Source organism: Crocodylus siamensis, chromosome 8, assembly GCF_052110815.1.
Source record: "Crocodylus siamensis isolate JL-2025a chromosome 8, ASM5211081v1, whole genome shotgun sequence".
NCBI lineage: Eukaryota > Metazoa > Chordata > Crocodylia > Crocodylidae > Crocodylus > Crocodylus siamensis.
Window position 1 is genome coordinate 12,581,105 of NC_143402.1, and position 21,232 is coordinate 12,602,336.

A 21,232-nucleotide genomic window follows, 5' to 3' on the forward strand; every position below is an offset into this window, starting at 1 on the left:
GCTGGGCTCAGCTGGGGAAAGTGGCAGTGACACACACATTCTTTGCAGCCCCTGTTCTCTGCCTTCCCTCTGCCCCCTCTCTGATGTCTCCCACTGGCCAGGAGCAGGCGCTGATAGAAAGAGCCTGTGTGCCACCATCGCTGTCCCCTGCCAACTATAATGTGTGACAAGAGCAGATCTGGCGCTTCCCCTGAGCCCAGATCTGTTAGGGACAGTGGTGGCAGCAGAGGTGATGCCACACCTGCCTCCTCCCCACCAGACCCACCCCTGATCATAGGTTCATGATTCACTAGCAGATATCTAGGACAGATGCGAATGTGCACATTCTGTATTCAAATTAAAGAAACAACCCAGAGATTAAACTGAATAAACTAAGCTAAGAAACTTTGCCGGGTAAGAATGATGTAGGACTGACAACCAAGAGGCACCACTGAAATATATGATCAATAACCACCCATGCACTTTCCCGGTTTAATTTTACATTATGACATAATCTCAGACAATATGCATCCCTGAGGGCTTTTACTGCTGGCACATTATTTTTAAGGTTAAATATTCCTACTGCTGAGATGTGCTTCAAGGAGTATTTATGTGGAAAATGCAATGGATTCCTTAAAGTGCTGTTTACAAGTTAACAGTTGCTTTGAGCTTTAGCTTTATTGTTAATTAAATGCGGTATGTTGACCATCTGTCATTGTAATCTGTGAATTCTCAGGAAGGTAAATACAAATCACGGCTAAAATGTTAAACTGCTCTTTTGTTAGGACCAGACTGTGACCTGGCTAGTGTGCTCATGTAGGGGGTGCACAGTGCATTGTGGGTAGCAGAAGGCAGGGGGGTAACATGCATAGCTCATGTAGGGAGAGGAGAGGGGTGGTGTCTTGGCTTTGACTTACTTTTCCTTCTCCAAATGTACCAGCCAGAGCTGTTGAGCTGTGCGCTGGGGAAGTAACCTGTACCATGACAGGACTAGGAAGGATTAGTTCTCAGACAATAAGTGAAGTCAGAACTCAGTGGGCACATTTGTAACGGTGCTTGCTAGAGTCATTGCTCATAAGTATGCCCCGCCAATCCTCTCTGGCTCTGCACATGCCAAACCTGGAAATGCTGTGGCAAAGCTGCCCTGGAGTTTCTTCCAACTATTCTCTCTGGCATTTTTAAAAGCAGCAGCATAAGTGAGGGGCTCCCATGTGTCACCATCTCACTTCTGGTTGTGGCATGTGCGGAGTGGGAGGGGTATGCCTGAGAGCCGCATTCCCCAGACTGCTGCAGGAACAGGACCGCCGTACCCGGAGTCGTAAGCTGGTTCCAGGTTGGCTTCTGCAGCACAGCAACTCTGTATTGCTCCTTGCTCAGAACGTCTTCCAAAGCCACGATTAAATCCATAGTTAAAAAAAAAAGTATGAAGAAAAGGGCTTAAAGGTCAAGTTTCGCTATGAAGATCAAACGACAAAAGATCAGAATCCATGAGAAGTTTGGAGTTGAAATCTCCGGCCCGGGCCCAGCCCCAAACAAATCTTCCACTGTGGATTTTACAAAGCTGAGAAATTTAACACTATTTTAGTTCCCTTGCCTTAAAACTATGCTGCACTTTAGACAAGTAAAAAGTCTTACCCGTAGCCTCCTCTCAAATGTGGAGATGTTGCCTTTGGTTTGCTCCTTCCTTTGCCTCCATTCAATCAGGTTTGAGTTATGCTCTCCAGGTAGTGAAATATTGCACTTTCCTAAAGTGGGGTTGACAACTCCTGCCAGAATGTGGGGCTCTGTGTTCAGAGTGATTTCCATTCCGCTGGCAAAGGTGACCCTCAGTGAACCATCCGGGCTGACCCGATAGATGCTCTGTGTGTTTTCTGTCAAAAAAACCAAAACAAAACAAAAAAAAATCCACCCAAGAAAATGGGGGAAGTTGCACTTTTCAGCTTGATGAAACAAATGCGAGCTGTGAAAGGGTCATGTTTTCCTAGAGTTTACAGCCAGTTTAATATCTACCAACTTCTCTATACTTGTGTGACCTGGAACCTACAGGCTTGCAGACATATAAACAGATATTCATTATACTTGGCTTCTTTAGCGGAGGCTTCCTTCAACCTCAGCAAAGGTCTTTCAGAATGCAAGTCTTTAATAGTCTGAAGGTTTTAGTCTATTGGGATGAATATGCTATTAATATAAAACCCCTTCAACATGCTTAAAATAATTGTACTGAGAATTGAAGTCACATAGGACAGCTGTTTTTTCCAATGTCTAGGGTACAATCCTCTCCCCATGCTGCCCTCTGAAAAGCAGTGGGAGCAGGTCCTCTGGGAATCTGTCTTTTCCAGGGATCCTCCCTCACCAGACTTGTGGTAACAGATGTGCCACAGCTGTGGCTGGGGGGCAGGCAGTGTGTTTCAAGGGTGAGGACACAACATGCAGTGCTGCAGCCCACAGGGTGATCTATGGGGATTGTCATGACTTGGAGGAGGCTCCACTGCTGTCTGCAGAGAAGCTGTAGCAAGGTACACCTAAGCTGATACGAAGCAGGGCAAATTAACTTGTCTGGAGCTGTACACTAAACTGCTTCCAGAGCATGAGTAAGCTTGATTAAATTTAATTGGGGTATCTTTACACTGCATTGCATTCTGCAATGGGGCTATATGAGGGGGAAGGTGGGGGGCAAGGCTGGGAGTGGCCATGATTGGAAGGACACAAAGGATCAAGGCCTTTTAGCCCCATGCCCACCTGCAGGACTGGGCTGCACCTCTGAGACAAAGCACAGAACCTCACCCCTCACATGCAGCTGTATATAGGAGCCTGCCAACTAAGAGCTTTAAAAAAGGAACATAATGGCTTGTTCATCAAAAAGCAGCTGCTCCAGCTCTTGAAGAGTGAATTTGTGGAAGTGAATTTATTGTGGCAATATGGGAGGATACTACAAGTGAGAAAAAGGTGACTTTTTCAATTCAAAATATGTTGGGTTCTTTAAATATGTAAGAGCTGTTTAGGTTATAGCCTATAAGAGTGCCACAAAGATGAAACAAGCAAATTGCATGAAAAATTTGTTACACGCACACACACACACACGTACATATGCGTGTGTGTGTGTGTGTGCGCATGTGTGCATGTATCAAATTTGTTCTAGATTATTTATATGCTGCCTGGAGCATGATAGGTGAAAGAGAATTAGGCACAGTCTCTTCCATGATCAGCGTACAGTTGAAGGACAAAGATTTATAAACGTAGTTAAAACGGTGAGGGCAGAGATCATGCAGACAGAGGATAATAACAACACCAAAGTAAAACAGAAAAACAACAAAACAAACTTTTCCACGTATGCAAAGGCTCCTCTCTCCAGGGTCCAATGACTTCACAAGCCGGGCTGAGGTAACATCAGCCTTGCGAAGTAAGTGGATTGTCCCATTTTATAGGTTAAGAAACTGAGGTATGGAAAAGGTAGCTGATTTGTTCAAGGTCAAAGTCTGTCTAAACAGGGCTGGAAGCAGAAGAGCGCTTCAGCACCCTTTTCCTGGTGTCTTCACATCCTACCTCCCCCCAAAGTCTCCTGTACCCCAAAAATAAATAAAAAAGAGAAAAGATTAAATTCAAATCAGTGATTTAAATTATTGTGGAGGAACATTTGTTAATGGATTGGAGAAGCAGGCATATTTCAGCAAAGCAGCGATTCCCAATTCATAGGCATGATATAATTATAGTTTCCAGGGAAACACTATAGTACCTATGGGGGGGCTAACGATACATTTGAAATATATAACACAGCGCAGGTGCTCATCAACTGCTGTGGGTCATGTTTTGTTGTCGTTCCTCTAAATAAGTACTGCCTTTAGAAACGGGTGCTGCCAGGACTGAATTCACCCTGTCAGCCACAGAAGGCAATTCAGTGCTAAAACGTCAATAGAACAAGTTGTTTTTCTAGGTGGTATTTCTCAGAACGTCCAAATGAAATGCAGCATCAACAATCCTAATTACAGTACTTTGGTCCCAAGGTGATAAGTGATACATTAAGTCTTGGGGTAGCAGAGCCCTCAAAACCCAGAATCTATCCATATGACCTTGAATATGCTCTTAATTGGAAGAGTACTCATCAACAGTCTATTTCTGATACCTATTTTGGTAATATTATAAAGCAAGAAGTAGCAACTTGTATTGAAAAAGAAGAGGGGGCCCAACTGTACATATTTTGGTGACGCTTTTTTGGGCTCAAAATGCAACAAGGCTCTATGACTTGATTATTTAATCATTTTGGGGACAGAGATGTGCTTCCATTACCTTGTTTTAAAGTGTATATGGTAGAAGTAGCGGAGAAATTTGTAGCCGTGATCACATTTTCCCTGTTCGAAGTGTCGAGCTCAACTCTGGTCAGTTTTTCGACATCGCTGTGGAAACTGCTGACCTCGCCAGTTGGAAAGGTTGCATTGGTCAAGTGACCTTCAGGGTCATATCTGAGAAAACATGATTGTAACAGTAAAGACCTGTAAAGGAGGGCAATAGGTTTCCTCATGCTCCTGAAAGCAAATATAGGAAAAGTTAAAAAGACACTGGGTGGATTTACACATGAGCTGAAGTAATAAACTCCGGCATATATTGCACTGGAGTTTATTGCGCCTGGGTGCCGTGTTTACACAAGCATGTTGAGCTGGGTTGGAGCGGCCTGGCTGGCAGGGGGTCATCCAATCTGGCTCAGTGTGCTGCAGAGGGGCTGGCTGGAGCATAAGGGTGTGCTTCAGTGTGGGGCTAGCCAGCAAGCAGCCATGCACTGAAGCACCCTCATGCCCCAGCCCACCCCATCCACATCTACACGTGCATTGCTGTGCAGTAAATAAAGCTACCACAAGGTAGTACTTGTATTTACAAGTACTAACCTATGGCAGAACTTATTAGTTTACTGCAACATAATAGGGCCACACATGTAGACACAGAAACTTTACCGCAGACCTAATTAGGTAGCTCTGCGGTAAACATCTTGTGTAGATGCGCTCACTGGGGAGTAACTATAAAGGTACGGAATACTGCATTTAATTAAATAAAATGTTGTATTCCTTAAATTCTTTATCTTTGCCTGAGGATGTATTTTTTTTTAGTAGTTCTGGGTAAAATACCTTTGGCAAGCTGTCACGTTAGTGTCATGACTCATTAGTACAAGTTGGAATACGCAGAGAATAGCTGGTGTTTAAATCTACTCTGATACGATACTTGGAGTTGCCACTAGAGGTCATGCTGCACCCAGATAACTGCACAGCAGCACAGAAAAGGCATTTTCTTACATTTGAATAAAAATAAATCCTCACAGAGACCATGAATTTCAAATGTCGTATTTTGTTGCTGAGGTTAAAAAAACTTAATATGCATGATGAAATTAATAAATCTCATCGTCCTAACTGAATAGATAGGCTTTATCTCTGCAATAGTTACATTGCCTGACTGGCATACACCCATATGTCTACTTCCCGTGGGATTATTCAAATCAGCAAGAACTTCTCATCATGCATAGGGCAGCGGGGTCTGGACCTAGCCATTTTAGATAACCAAATATCATCAGTGCTGGGTAAATTATATTCTTTTTCATGGCTTTTTATGTATTTGAAACAGCCAGCATTATGATAAAATGAATAATACAGAGACTTGGACCAACTTCTCAAATGGATTTTCACTTCTACAGATAAATTTATACTTTTTCTTTTGGCTAAGGTGACCTTGAGGCCAGCAGTAAAGCAAACTGAAGGGCAGGTTATAAGCTTGCCCAGTATCTCAGAGTCAAACCAGCCTCTCCTTTCTCCTTTTCTGTGATGTTGTGGTTCTGATTAATATTACTGTCACCCAAAATAAATTCAAGAAAAATCATACTCAAAATAAAAAAATCACAACCCATCACTGTTTTCTGCTCTCACTACAGCAAGCTGTTAACAAATATTGAAGCAGGACGATGTGAGATTCAAACATTAAATAATAGTACCCTTGTAAAGCAAGTAACACAATGCAGAAGATTGGCTAGCATCTCTGCCAGAAATCATTATGAAGAATAACGCCCTGTGACTGGCTTTGTTCCACATTAAGACCTCCCGCCCAATCCCGAGACCTTCAGTAATGTGAATACATCTTTACTCATCCAAATGGACTCACTAGTATTACATGTCCGCTTGTATGCCTTAGGAAAACTTGGTCTACTTGTTATTATTACTGTTTAGATTTCTATTCCGCCCCCTATGAAAATGAAGGCTTGCAAGGTAGACGCATACGCTTGTAGGTGCAAAGGAATAGTTAGATTATGCTATTTTAAAATCCTTCTTCCCACATCCGCAAAATGCTGCGAGACTGGGTCCTCAGCTGGTATGTCAACTGGCATAGCTCCACTGTCTTCAATGGAGCTATTCCAATTTATATCAGCTAATGATCTGGCCATGTCCTTTGTTTAAAGTGATGGCATTGTAGCTATTGTACAAAAGCCTAAATTAGTCAAACAATGGTTATGTGGCACTAAAAGTATCTGTGCGCAAAACCAGGGAAGAAGTGTGTGGGGGGGAGGGGTTTCCCCTCAAAAAGAAAGGGAAAAATAGAGCAGATGTTCTTTTCACACAGAAACATGTTTGAGAAGTAACTACTGAACAACGTAGGGTTTTTTTGCCAAATTAATTCATTAAATGTTAAAGATGTTACAGTTCTCCCTCTCTATTTCTCTTTCTCCTGCACGCAGATACGCCATGAGAACTTATTTTCCTTCCGGCCCCCGTACTGGCTCAATGCAAATTGACTCAATGCAAATTGACTCGCTTCCCTTCCTGCTGTTTACGACTCTACCAGATCACTACCATTCATCATTAGGAAACTCCACGAATACTGTTCAATCATATTTCATTTACTGCTTGGTCAAGCAGATGCAAGAAGCTAGACAGAGTATTCAGGTTTCTTACTTTTACAAAGAATTAAATGATGGGTTTCCATTGGAGCATCATGGCTCCTTTATTGGCACTCCTTTGTGAATAAGATTTAGGATCTTATTTTTGCCATTCTTACTGACAAGATATATGATTCCCCATGCAGTTTAAAATGAGATGAGAGGAAAACGGGACAAAGTGCTATGGGATGGCAGTACGGATGTGGTGCTGACTAATTCCATCAAGGCTAACGGCGAGATCGTGGAACCCCTACACCGATGTCGTCTGACTCGGGTAAGTAGTCCCATTGACTTCAGGGTCATTGCTTGTCTTTGCCAGTCTGAGTAAGGACTCCACAATCTAGGCATATGGTGCTCCTTCCCCATTTCCTTTGGGAGAAAAAGGGCCAAACAAAACCCTTGAGGGCCAGTTTCCATCACTTGCGGAGAGGGGTCATGGCCTTTGAATCCTGGCATAGCTTGCACAGCAACATGCTACTCATGCCAAAGGCAACAAAATCAGCATCTATTTCTTGATGTGAATCTAATCTGGGGGTTCTGTTATGAAACCTGTCATCACATTGATAAGGTGAGTCATGAAAACAGTCACACTGATTTCAGGGGAACTGATCACAGAAAGAATTACCCGCCCACACGTGAGATGCAGAACCAGATCTATACTTTCAAAGCCAATTTTCATCGCTACATGTTACATACAGTGAAGGGGGGGATGCAATCTCCAACAAAAAGATGGCCGTTGTATCATTTAGAGGGAGTCTTTTCTTGCAGATGTTCCCTTACCCTACTTTTTAACTGGGGCCCTAAACAATTTCCCCTGCCTCCCTTGTGTGGCTTTAATGATACAAGATTAAAAAAAAAGCAGATGACTGAAAATTGTACATTAGCTGTAATTTTATGCAAGAGCTCTTTCAGCACTTCCATTTCATCAGATTATAGTAGATGGGTGACAAGCACTTTTGTAGGTGGTTCTCCTCCCTCTTAATAATTTCCCTCTGTGAGCAAAACTGACAGATAGGTAGATGTTTCAAAGCGTTCATTATTGTTGCTCATATTCCAATGTATGTGATACATGTTGTTAAACAAACTCATCCCAATTTCAGCTGGAGAGCGCCATGGCTGGAACATTCAGCTCTGAATGCAAATCTAGCTTAAAAAGAAAATAGGATTCCAAGCGATTTCATTTGCACATTATTCATATGTTAATTATTCTGGCCCTGATGCTATATTTATGTAGGATTCAGCAGCAACTCAAATTCATGTGACTCTTTCATACACTCTAATTTTTCCAAGTGAAAGTCAGATGTAGACTCAGGATGCTTGGGATGTGAATTTCATCCCAACCCGCCTGGAAAATACTGCTTGGTTACAAAATGAGCAGGGAGCATCGTCTCTGTGATCCACTCAGGGCAAAAGGTAAGGACCCTCTCTTGAAAACTGTTATTACCAAGCACAGTGCTAATTGCTGCGAGTTGTCCTGCTGACCGCAACTGCACGTGTCACATTTCAGTTCTGATTTTTTCAGGTACGAGTAATACTTGGAAAAAGGACGTAAAATAGCTGACCCCAAATAAATATTTATGGGAGTATTTAACTGATTCATTAATTTATTTATTTTGGAAGGCTGCGATGTATAGATTCATTAAATTCTAGTGACTGATCCAAGAGAACAAACCAGAATGAAAGAGTAACACGTAGAGATACCATGACACCCAGCTTCTCCAGCTTTTACCATTTTTTAGGGCTGTACGGTCTTAAAAAAGGTAGTGACAAGCAGCACCAGCATGCCAACTCCTGGCATTTGGCAGAAGTGAAGGGTCGTCAGCGTAATACAAAGCATGAGTGATGACAGAGAGCTGCACAGCCTGGAGTTGAAACAGTGAGAGTGTGAAGAAATGTTTAATTTAGCAAAACTTGTTTAGGTTAGTCATACACATCATATTAATTTGGGGCACCCTTTGCTTTTTGAATATTGTGTCCTCAGACAGTGCTATATCCCTTCAAGGTACAGAGGTCTCTGAGTCTGCATGACATACAGTGTGGAAGACACTTGGGAGAAGGCCGAGTTCCCTATAACAAATGTTACTATAAAGCTGGTGTCATGCTTGAACAAACAACTCGCCAGAGGACAAGAGACTCCAGCAATAATTTTGTGAAATAATTCTGAAGGGAATGTCCTGTATAAATTTAAATGGGCCCGAGTAAATATCCTTGAATGAAATCAACTGTGAGAGATGACTGAAAGTCATCTGCTCTGAAGTTCTCAGCTACTCCAGTGTAAATCAAACCCTCGTAAGGGAGGGTACTAATTAGTTTGGGAAGAGACAGACCTGACTAGGGGCTGTATTCCCTGTGGCACTGCGACCTGGAGCTGTTATGAAATTTGCTTGAAATAGTAATGGACCGGTAGCTTAGACCCCGATGCTGTAGTTCTGCCGTAATGACTGAAATGGGCCCAGCCCACACTGTATGAATTGCTACAAGAGGCAAAAATCACCCCTAATACCCATAGCTGCTGAATGCTCAGTTCAAATATTCATGAAATACATACGAGCTGGATCTACGTTGGAGGCTCTTAGAGTAGGGAACAATGTTGTCAGATCACTGTCAAAAAGCACCGGGAACAGAGTACATGCGCGGATCTAACTCAGGGGCTTTGCTTTGGCGCACGCGATGGTTGAAATTTCTATCCGTGAAATTCCTGAGAACGACAGCTGAGCTCGGAAGGGGCATGTCTGATTTTGATGTCCTGCACACTGTCAACACCAGACACATCTCCATTTTAGACTGCTTCTATCAACCCTATTAGTTTAATCAGTCTGTGCCAGAATTGGAGAAGTCAGGATGGGAAAAGGTCTCCTTGGGCATCCACTCCCCGCCATGCACTAAGCAGCAATTTTCTCTGCATTAACCCCACTCGGCTTTTATAAAATATATTTCTGAATCTCCTTAATTACGGTGGCTCAATCACCTCCCGAGGCACTTTCTGCTATTACCTGGTTCTCCTCAGTGTGTTTTCTGATATCTCTAACATGGTTATTTCCAATCCACATTTTAGACCATACCTCAGCTTTTTAGCCCCTTTCATTATTGGAAAGCACCCTTCCTCCCTTCTTGTGCCACCTCTGAAGTATTAATAAAATGCTACCTACACATCTTCCATCTACCCTCAAACTGGGATGGCTAACAATAAGCAGTCTTGATGCTTAATACATCCCTAGAACCGAACGTGAACTATTTCTTACCCGCAGCCTCCGTCTGACATCTGAATGTTTGATAACTCCTTGCCTGACATCATCAGCCATCTTTTCTAGCTCTTAGGAAGTCTGGTCAGGTTTATAGAAAGTGTCTGCTGCTTTGCTTGGTCCTCAGGCCTTTCCACATTCCCTTGCTAGTTATTATACATCTTATTTTCCTATTGCTAGCAACTTTACATCTTCCATATATTCACACCTTTCTTCTTTTCGAGATCCCCACCTTAATTTCCATTTGCCGGCTTGCCTTCTTGAGTCCAGGGTTCTGCTAACTCTGTTTCTCCCTCCTTACCTTCCACCCCAAGGCAGATTCCTGTGCACCACTCAGCTCCTTCCACCTGCTAAGCCACCTTTTGTTGACACTCCCTCAGTTATAGAGGAGTCCCACAGGTACGTTCTCCGCCACCCTAATAAGCGCAGTAAATGCAGTGCAAATAATTACAAAAATGACACTCTCCAAAGTTATTATATGGCCCCCTATCCGAGCTCACTCTCTGTCTTCCTGCAGCTGCTATCCATGAAAAGCTATAAACATATCTTATACGTAACAGCAATTCCAAATAACAAAGTACAAATGAAGTATAATTTCAAGTACTTTTTGCTTCACTTGATGTACACTAAGTATAGTGCTTTTTCATATGGTAGGCTTTGGCACTTTAGACATAATACGGCTGTTTTGTATAAAGCTTATGCAGCAGCTCAACTTGTCGCCCATCACGTGGAGTTATTAGCAGCATGGCTTTCAAAATAACTAGACCCGACTCAAAAAAAAAAAAAGGCGTCATTTTCGTTCTAAATTATGTTTTTTTACGTCAGATGTTTTAAGTCATGGACTTACTCGTATACAGTTGTCCACCCGTTTTCATCACTCTTGGTTGCTAGAAGACCTGTGTTGCCCGGGTATGTCATCAGAGCCAGGTTATAGCCTTGAGCATAGACTCTCTTCAGGACACCATTGCTGCTTATTGTTAGCCAGTATACCTGGCCTCCGGGCACCACCAGCCACAGAGGCAACCCACTTGCATCTCTGCGGATATGAACTGAATTCCCATTGCTGCTAGTGATTGTGCCAATATCCCCTTCCCCGTTGTATGTGAAATTGTAAATATAGTCCCTTGTTATCAGATTCAGTGTGTGGAGATGGGTCCCGTTGGTGGTGAACTGATACAGTTCTTGGTCTGCTGGGGATGCAATCTCATAAATATTCATGTCACTGAGATGAGCCTTGTTTCGACTGACTGCACGGATGCGAACGTTGCCAAGGTCTGCTATGTACAGTGTGTCATCAGGAGAGACCGCTAGAGAAGAAGGTGCTTTCAGCTTTGCATCTTTGGCATATCCACCATCCCCTGGAAAAAGTGATATCATTATTTTAATAATTTGTAATCTACATATTTAACCTATCGCTGCATGAGAAGCTGAACTCCGCCTCCCTTCCAAATCATTTACAAGAGACAGTGAAACAAAATCTTTTTTTCCAATGAATTTAAAACCCATTATCTAAAATGGTATACTTCTGAATCAGTATCACTGAAGATTAACAATGAGATACAATTATCTCAGTTACACCAATTTTGCTAAATCCAAAGCCCTGCTGCTGGGAAAACTATTACGCTGCAAGATGGGAAAGCACAACACAATGACAGCTGAAGACTCTTGCTCCTTGCTTCTTTCCCCCAGACTGTAGTCAAAGCACAGTATTTCCATAAATAAAACGTTCATTCAGAAAATAAAAACCAGTAATTGGGACAAAATAGCAAGTGAAGATTAGGTTATAATTAAAAAAGCCCAACGACCTGCTGGTAAAATGTTAGTGTGGTATAAATGAGACATACTGACAAAACCATTATGGCTTATATGGTCCATACAGGTTGGGGAAGGGTGAATTTTAGTGGTCTGGACCTCCATTTAACTGTAAAATGAACCTCTGTGCATGAGCAGAAGCTTCTGCAATTGGTTGGGAAGAGAATCCACTCCTGACCCCCAGGGAAAGGGGGATGCTGTTTGCATTGCTGCTGTCTTTTGAGACTGCCACTGGGCAAGAGAGCTTTGAATTATGGCACCAGAAAAGCCTTTGGAAATGCACTGAATTAGCACTGCTCTTTGCCAAGCTGGCCGTGCTCTCTTTGCCGTTAGCATTGGCAGTATCAGGTCTGCACTGCACTGCCCTGACCTTCCTTTGAGGCAGACTTTTCAGCTGCGGGGATCACTGCGCGGTAAAGAGTATTGGCAGAGTCTCCATTCTTACCCCTTTGCTAGCTGAATCAGGTCACAGAGCCAACGTCGGCTATGTTGCTCATCCCTGATTGAAGCTGATGTTTCTTGGAGGTGCACATGATGTTTGATTACCATTACAATGTGACACGGCCCAAAAAAAAGCCTAACTTTTGGAACGCCATCTGACAAAGAGTGGTTTTTTGGGTCATCAAAGATTCTCTGGTTGCAAGAAAAAATCCTAATCCCAGCCCCCTGGCCAACTCCCAAACAATTCCTTCCATGGTGTCAGGATTGGATAAGATAACTCTTTATTTCTTTATCTAAAATTCTGAGCTGCAGGGCTGTGTACTGTTCAGTGGCTCCCATGTCGCCTGACAGAGCTTATGGCATCCACGATGGGTGAAGCGCTCTATATGGATGCCGAGCTAAACTATTACATGCCCCTATGTGATGAACTTCCCCTCCTCCCCGCAAATTTATGGAGGAAGCAGGTAGTAAGTTGGCTCCCAGCACCACGGCGTGCAAGAGAGGGAGCCTCCAGGGGTGTTGGCTGGTGCAGGGTGCGACGGCTCCATCCCTTCAAAGCTGTGGGAAGGGCCACATTTTGAACATCACTTACTGCACGAGCTGTGCATCTCTCGCCCTCCCTCCTCCTCAAGAGTGCGGCACGGGCTTTGAGGCAGGACAACTTAGTGTTTTACATGCGGCGTGAAGCAGTTGGGGTCATTCCCTGGTGAATAGCGCTATCAGAAGTGCAAGTCGTTAGGACTGAAATGTACGGCCCACGGCTTTATGGATGCTGGCAACATGTGAATGTGGGCAGGCAAAACTAATACGTAAAAGGTAGGCTCAGGGCTAATTTAGATCTGTGAGTAATGATCTGTTTGAAAACACGGCCGGCAAAGGCCCCTTTAGGTTCCTTTGGTGCCCACTGTGGAAACATGCATGACCCCCACCCCCGCAAAAAAACAAACAAACAAAAAACCATTAAATTAATTCAAAAGGATTTGCTAACATGGTACAGATTTTTTTCCAGCTCCTGAAAGAAACAGAACCATTTCACAGTTTTTTCCCTCTTGAAGGTATTTTAACTCCTACCAACCCAAGGACTTGTAACACAATAGAAAAGAGAAATGCTTAGCCTCTCCTCACCTGAGAAACAATCGCAATTCGGGTCAATCTTGCAGTCGCAATCTGATGGGGCTCCAGCAATTATAGAAATCTCACCATTGGTTGTAACCTGCTGTATGCGGTTTATCTTTCTCTCATCTGTCTCTGCAATGTACAGTATCCCACTGTGAGATACTGCAATGGCTCTGGCTGATTCCAGGGTCGAATGGATCGCCACCTTGCTGACCAGGAAGTGATCTATGCCCGGCACTTGACAGTGAATAGGGCGACCTGCAATAATTCGCACACGCCTGTTCTCAGAGATCTGCAGCACAATGTTGTTGTCCAGAACATAGAGTGAATTGTCCACAGGGTTGACTGTGAGGTCTGTTGGCCACTCTAACCGGACCTGCAAAAAAGAGAAAGCAAAAAACTAGATTTGAGTAGGCAGCTTTTCCCGCCCCCCATTTCTATTGTCCCAAGTCCACTTATAAGATATTTGGGCATCCTGGTGGATCCAGATCTCTGTGATGTTCCATTATAATCTTTGATTGAGTTTGTCTGGCTGTGAAAAAGTTTTTAGCAAAACATTTTTCAAGGATTCGGGTCATTCCTAATACGAACAAGAAAGAAAAGCTGATTTCTACAGTAATTTAGCATCCCCTGAATGCTATTTGCACAAGTCCATTAAGATGGGAACATTATTATACATATGCATTCATGCAAATAAAAACATACAATACATGTCATGCAACACCAGCCAGAAAATTTTCCAACTTTGATGTTATTGTTTCAAGGCTGCAGACAGCACTGGCAGAGTGAAAAATACTAAAGGGCTGTCAGCGTGCGAACACTTTAATTGACTGCTAGTAGGAAAGGAAAACCCACATAACACACAAATATGAGATTCTTTCAAAGTTTATATACTAGGGTAGGAATACAACTCATCTACCATCTGAGAAACTAGGTAGCTGATCCTTTGTAATTCAATACAGCATCTAATTAGCCACAGTTACTTGTAACGACTGTATTTGTTCTACAAATACCACAGTCAATGGTGGAGTAAGTAATTCCTACACATGGGAGCTTAAATCTTGCCCGTGTTATGTGGGTGGGTGTAGGATGGGGCCAAAGAAGTCTCTTCCTTCTGTGTTGCAAGACAGCAAAATCTCCAGCTCCCTGCTCCGAGAAGAGCTAACATCATTCCCATAATGCCAGGAACATGGCCTGTGGCTAGTCCCATTCTGGCCCGTCTAGCTCACACACGATGCTCAGACGACGTATTAATGGGACCACAGGATGTTCCCTGTCAAAATGCCACACCCAGAGACTTCTGCTGCCTAGCTTCCCAAGGATCTCGACCTATTCATCAGGAGTTTGGTTGTCCTTTTCTCCATCCAGGGCTGGGCAAGGGAAGACTCGGACCCTAGGATGCGTGCAGAAGTCTCAAACAGCACTCAGGCCATGAGGGACGCCTTGCTTGGCTCCGTTTCTGAGAAGATGAGTGTGTGTTAATCTCAAAGGGATTTTCCAAACTGAATTATTTCAGAAAGGCAGCAAAAAAAGGCAACAAAACTAAAAGGTAACATTTTCCACACCACTGCCACAAGTGCTTTTGGTCCCGCTCTTTATTTTGCTGCTACTGTGGTTCGTCGTTCCAGTGCACTAATTAAAATCTCTACAAATTCAGAGGCTGCAGCTGTTAATATAAGAATCAGCATTAACGGCTAACATATGGTGGAGAGTGAGGCTATCCCAGGGTACCTGTCTGCCTGGGGTCTGCTCAGGCACCAGGCGCAAGGCCAAGTCTGTTCACTGACTTGAGATTCAATATTTTCTGAATAATCTCATTTTGGGAAGTATGTTGCTGGTTTGATAATTGATGTTTTAATAAAGTGAGGGCAATGTGGCTAATACGTCTCGCCCTGCGTGGTTATCCTGGGTAAACATACAATTAAGTAAAGCTCACCGAAAGATCAGATTACTCCTTTTACCCAGTCCATTTCGCTAGACAGCATAATAACTGGCATTAAGACTGATGTGGCTGGGTTCAAGATCTCCACTGCAGCAGGTGGCAGAGTCATCACAAATGATGATAAATGTGGTGAAACAGTTGGAAAGAGATTCCTGTCATAGAGGTGCTGATCTCATCCTCCCTCCCCTCTTGTGATTTCCTCTATGCTACCGGATGAGTAAGGGCTGGATTTAAACATAACTTCACGCCTCAGTCTGGTTTGCTCTTTTCAGCTGAGAGATCATTGTGAACCTGAACAAATCCGTGTAGGAATGGAATATAACGTCTAAAAAATGCGCTCGCCCAGCCTGATACAAATACGCTTGTAACGTAGGGCGTTGCTGCATTTATAAAAGCAAAGAAAGTTTCATTTTCACAGGAAAGCAACACCCCACTTCCTGGCTCCTTCCTCGCGGATCCCTTTGGTACAGACTTGATTTTTGTTAGCTCTTACCTAGGATGCTGATGATAGAAATTGGGGGCTGTAACTGCCCAACTGGACCACAGCAACCTTGTTTGCGAGGGGAACAAGACTTCACCGTAGCACAGGTGAGGGCTGATAACTGTGTGGACACCTTAAGCAAGCCATGCTACCTTTGCTTGGTAGTTGATCTGAGCTCTTCCCTCTGCAATGAAATATCTGGTGCTTCTGAAGATTCATCTGCAGAAACACAGCCAAGCCGCCTTTAAATAACCTAGCATGGGTATGGCTAGCAGTGCATCCATAGGTGCAGGTTGCTCAGTATGGGTCAGCTGTCCAAATACTCACTCAGCTTCTCAGATGGGCTTCTTGCTACACTGTGAGCTGGCTTGTTTAAAGATAGCTGGAGGCAGATACCCTAGGAGTCACAGAAGAATTACACAAGCATAACCGAGAGCAGAATTTGGGCAAATAAGCTGACAACAACTACACTTTGATCAGGAGAAATCAAATAGGTCTAAGCAAACACTGAACTCTACTGATATTTGTTTGATTCACTGGTACCTTGAAAAGGCACCGGTTCTTCTGTCTGTCTGTATCCTTTTCCATCAAACCAAGCTGCCCTCCGGCACTTCTCTGTGCTTCATTCAAACATGATAAACAAACTACAGACAACTCCAATTCCCATTTGATATGACTGTGTCTACCATAAAGGCTCTTCAGTTAGCGTTAGGGTATTAGGCACCGCATCATACGTCCTAATCTTAAACGGTACTTCAGAACTATATATCTATATATATAAAAGCCCGTCCCCCTTTTAAGTTTGCTTTTCTTCCTACTTAAATCTCTGATGACTGTAAATGGTATTTTTATTGTCTGAGGGGTCACTGCCCTTTCAATGTGAATAAAAAATGTGGCATTGCAGACTAGCCTGAAATTATTAGGGAAGGCTGGTCACTCACAGATGGATCCAGTCATACATCTAAATTGCTAGCTGACAATCAACTTCATGGGGGGAGGGGACGACTAATAATCATGTAAGAGAAATGAGACTGTCAACATTGCCAGCAGGGATCTTTTTTGCAGATAGGTATTAATGTGAAGTTTTCTTGCATTAGAAAGTTAACTTGTATTGTCAGAATCAAAGCCATGGCTGCTATTTGAGTTAAGATCAAGGCCTTGCTTGAAAAGTGCAACATGGGCTGCTCACAGATGCTTATCCCCCAAAACAGCACTTTATTTTGAACTTGGTGTGCTCATGTGCTGAGTACAGCACATGCCCAGAAGAGGCATTGTGTTAGTCTGACCCAGCTTGCCCAATGCCTGTATTATGTAGTCCAGCAGGGCTTTCTGGAGCTTTTATCTAAAAGTTGATTGAAGCCTGGTCAAGTTAACTCAGTTTCATAGTTGTTAGGGGCTGGAAGGGACCTTACAGATCATCGGGTCCAGCCCCCCTGCGCTGGGTTTAAATGATCTCAGCAAAATGGGCGTCAAGATTTTTCTGAAGATTGCCAGGGTGGATGACTGTATCACTTCAGGGGGAAGCCTATTCCAAACCCTCAGCACTCAGCTTGTAAAGAAGTTTTTCCTTATGTCTAGCCTGAAATGATCTTCAATCAGCTTGTGCCCATTATTTCTTGTCCTCCCCTGAGGGGCCTTGGTGAATGGCTGCTCCTCCAAACCCTGGTGTACGACCCTGATATACTTATGGGCTGCAACCAAGTCCACCCTGAGTCTTCTCGTCTCCAGGCCCCTAATCATGCATGTGGCCCTCCTCTGGACTCTCTTGAACTTCTCCACATCCCTTCTTGAAGTGCGGTGCTTAGGAGTAGATGCAGCACTCCAGTTGCGGTTTCACCAAGGCCGAGTAAAGTGGGAGGATGACGTCCTTTGATTTGCTTGAGATGCCTTGGCAGATGCATGCCAGTGTTTGGTTAGCTCTGCCAGCTATGGCATTGCAGTGGTGGCTCATGTTCATTTTGTTGTCAGTCGTGACACCCAGTTCTCGATCAGTTGTGGTGCTGGCAAGCAGAGCACTGCCGAGCCTGTAAATGTGTTGTGGGTTATTTCTCCCCAGATGGAGCACTTTACATTTTTCTGTATTAAACGACATCAGGTTGAGGTCTGCCCACTTCACGAGCCTGTCCAGGTCGTTCTGAATTGCCAGCCTGTCTTCAAGTTTCAATGCTCCTCCATAACTTGGTGTCATCAGCAGTCTTAGTCAGATTGCTTGTAATACCTGAATCCAAATCGTTAATGAACATGTTGAAGAGCACTGGTCCAAGTACTGGTGCTGAGGGATGCCAGTGGTCACCCTCTGCCATGACGACTCAGTTCCACCAATCAGTACCCTTTGGGTCCTACCATGGAGCCAGTTACCTAGCCACCGGACCGTGAAGTTTTTGAGGCTGCATTTTCCTAATTTGACCATGAGGACATCGTGGGAGATGAGGTCAAAGGCCTTTTTGAACTCTGAGCATATCCAGGTGGTGAGTAACCTGCTCATAGAAGGAAATGAGGTTGGTCTGGCATGACCTGCCCATGACGAAGCCATGTTGGCTAACCCTTCTTCTAGAATACTGCCTTCAGTTAGCCTGTGTGTGTGATGGTTTCTTTGATGATTTTCTCCAGGATTTTACTTGGGACTGAGGTCAAACTGACTGGCCCGTAGTTTCCTGAGTCCTGCCTTCTCCCTTTCTTAAAGATAGGTACCACACTGGCTTTTTTCCAGTCTTCTGGGACCTCTCCCGAGCTCCACAAGTCTTCAGATAACTTTGCCATCGGTTGCCTCTTCTGGTAAAGCATGATTTTTTTCATGTTTATCAGCAGCAATTATTAAGTCTTACTTGCATGGCTTTCCAAGTAGTTTTTTTTTTTTAGGCTGAAGGATTTAGAAAGACAATCACAGACGCATACCTGCAACTCTCATTTTAGTTTAACTGTTTTTGACTGAGATGGCTAATTTGATAGGTAGATACCTCCCACTGAGTTCAGTGTCTCTTTCTTGTTAATTTTAATGGGTTCTTTATCTTTGAACCCTATGCTTTCTTTTCCCTTCCTGAAATAAGAGATAGCTATTATAAAAGAACAAGCATAAAAATTAAGTAATGAGCACAATTTGCTTGCAATACACAGAAAAACATGTCAGTGCAGTGCATGCACTAATTTAATGTCTACTGATATAAATTGCCCTGGGAAAAAACACAGCTTTATTTCTTTGATACGCCTTTTTGGATAAGACCTTCCATGCATTTTATGGCTAACACTTTTTCAGTTTTATTTGGCCTTTCACACACCCCGTGCAACCACAGACTTTGCTTTCATTTTGGGGTCACTAATGACAGAGTTTTACTCTGGTGCAGAAGGCTGTGTTTTAAGGGTTTAAGTATTCAAGGATAGCTGTGTTTTGGTTGTAGCTGTGTTGGTCCAAGGACATAGGCAGGCAAGTTCCTTTGAGTAGATGCGCAATATCTTTTATCAGACCAACTGAGTAGTAGGAAAAAAGTTCTTGGCAAACTTTCAGGCGCAATCGCACTTCTTCAGGCATGGGGAGTCTCTGCTGTTCTGAGACTCCAAGGAACGAGAGAAGCTAAAGTGTGACAGAATGTCAGTGAAAATGTAAATAGGTAGAAATTAGAAAGACAAAAGGTAAAGCAGGGAATTGAGGGGGAAGAAAGCAGGGGAGGGGGAAAAAAGGCCCAAGGGAGACACTACAGTGATAGTAATACAAGGTAGAAAAGAGGCTGTAAGTGAAAAAGGAAATAGTTGGAAATCCGGAAGGCAGGAATTAGAGAAGCTAACCCGTCACACGTTTAGCTTCTCTCATTTCTGTCTTCCTGATTTCCAACCATTTCAAAAGATATCACATCTACTCAAAGAACTTTGCCTGCCAGTATTCAAGGACAGGCTTTCTGCACATTGGGGCAAACTGTATTCATCAGTGATTAGGACAAGCCACATCAAAAATGGAAGGATGCTGTTTTTTGTATTTTTTGCCATACGTCTTTTGTATGTTTTGAGTCAGTTTCATGTAGCAGCATGAAATGCCTATCAAAAAAGTATTCTTCTGAAGGCACCAGGTAATGGATTGCTTCCTATCCATACTGCCTTGAGTAGTTCCATTTATGCTAAATCAGTTTCTTATTCTGCTCTAGGCTATGCATCCTCAGACTTGATCACAGTCTCATCTACAGTCTCATTTTTCACTTCCTTCTAGTCAAACAAATCTACAGCTGTTGTTTCCAGGGAATCCAAACTGTTTTCACTCAAGCCAACACCAATTTGGATGGCCTTGCCTATTATTTTTTCCCCCCCGCAAGGCTTTGCATGCCAGCTCCATTTTGTCTGTTGCGTTTCACGAAAGAAAATGTTTCAAGTAAGAACTCTCCCATGAAGTCTTTTATTGGCCATGGTGTAGTTCACCAGGCTGAAAGCAGGACAGCCCTGCTTCCCTGAACTTTCTGCTGGATGCCTTGCTACATATATTTCTTTCCACTTTCCCAGAGTTGACACCTGCAGGTATTTTTCATCATTTTCTGTCAGTTTCTCTCTCCTTCCAGGACCTTCCCTTCTGCTGACACTGACACTGTCAGCTTCTCTCAGCTGCTTAGGTTTTGCCTTTAATGGTACCTGCACAAAAAAATATGTAGCTCATTTCTAGCTGACACTTCCTTGTGGCAAGAGTACCCCCCTCCTTCATGCTTCGTAAGAAGGCTTTGCTTTAGGTGCCCCTGCCACTGCATGTTATGCAATCTAGAATTATACAGCGCAGTCATAAGCAGCCTTTGCATTTAGCATGTAAGAAACACTCTGCACATCTGCCACGTCTCTGCACAAAACCCCAGTAAGTGGGGAATGAGAAGGGTTTGCAGAATGAAAACCCATCTGCCGCTGTCACTCCAGCCCCTAGGGTGGAATAGCAGCTGCCGCTCCTTTGCAGATCCTGCTCAGAGGTTTCTGGCCACTAGCTCCATAAAATCACAACTCCAGGAGTCTCCTTGTTATCCTGCCCCATGTGGAGGTCCTGGTAGTGCTTTAAGGCCAAAGAGTGCATACAAATACTGTTTGCAGATGACTGTTTCATTAAGTGTGAACTGTAATGAAGAGAAGAGGCAATCCTTTTTTCCTAAACCATTCTTTGATATTGGATGAGTGTGGTTCCCTAAATTCCAGACTAAGACAGGAACTAATTACCCAGAAGATAGAACTCCGTTTTCCTGCTTAATGCAAAGCAATTGGCAATTTTAGTTTTTGTATTTGTGACAAAAGTCTCTTACAAGGAAAGGCACTTCATGTCAAGTCAACTCTGGGTAAGAGTATAACTACACCTATTA

At 43.4% G+C, this 21,232-nt stretch overlaps 1 protein-coding gene across 1 annotated transcript in view; it reads right to left on the reverse strand.

Annotated features, from left to right (window-relative positions):
• Positions 1-21,232, reverse strand: part of TENM1 (teneurin transmembrane protein 1) — a 508,339-nt gene that overhangs the window by 26,633 nt on the left and 460,474 nt on the right. The window contains exons 23-26 of the mRNA XM_090059290.1: positions 13,507-13,873; positions 10,976-11,486; positions 4,264-4,436; positions 1,615-1,850 (exon numbers count right to left, since the gene is read on the reverse strand). Coding sequence (XP_089915416.1) covers positions 1,615-1,850; positions 4,264-4,436; positions 10,976-11,486; positions 13,507-13,873 — 1,287 coding nt within the window. The remainder of the gene's footprint in view (positions 1-1,614; positions 1,851-4,263; positions 4,437-10,975; positions 11,487-13,506; positions 13,874-21,232) is intronic.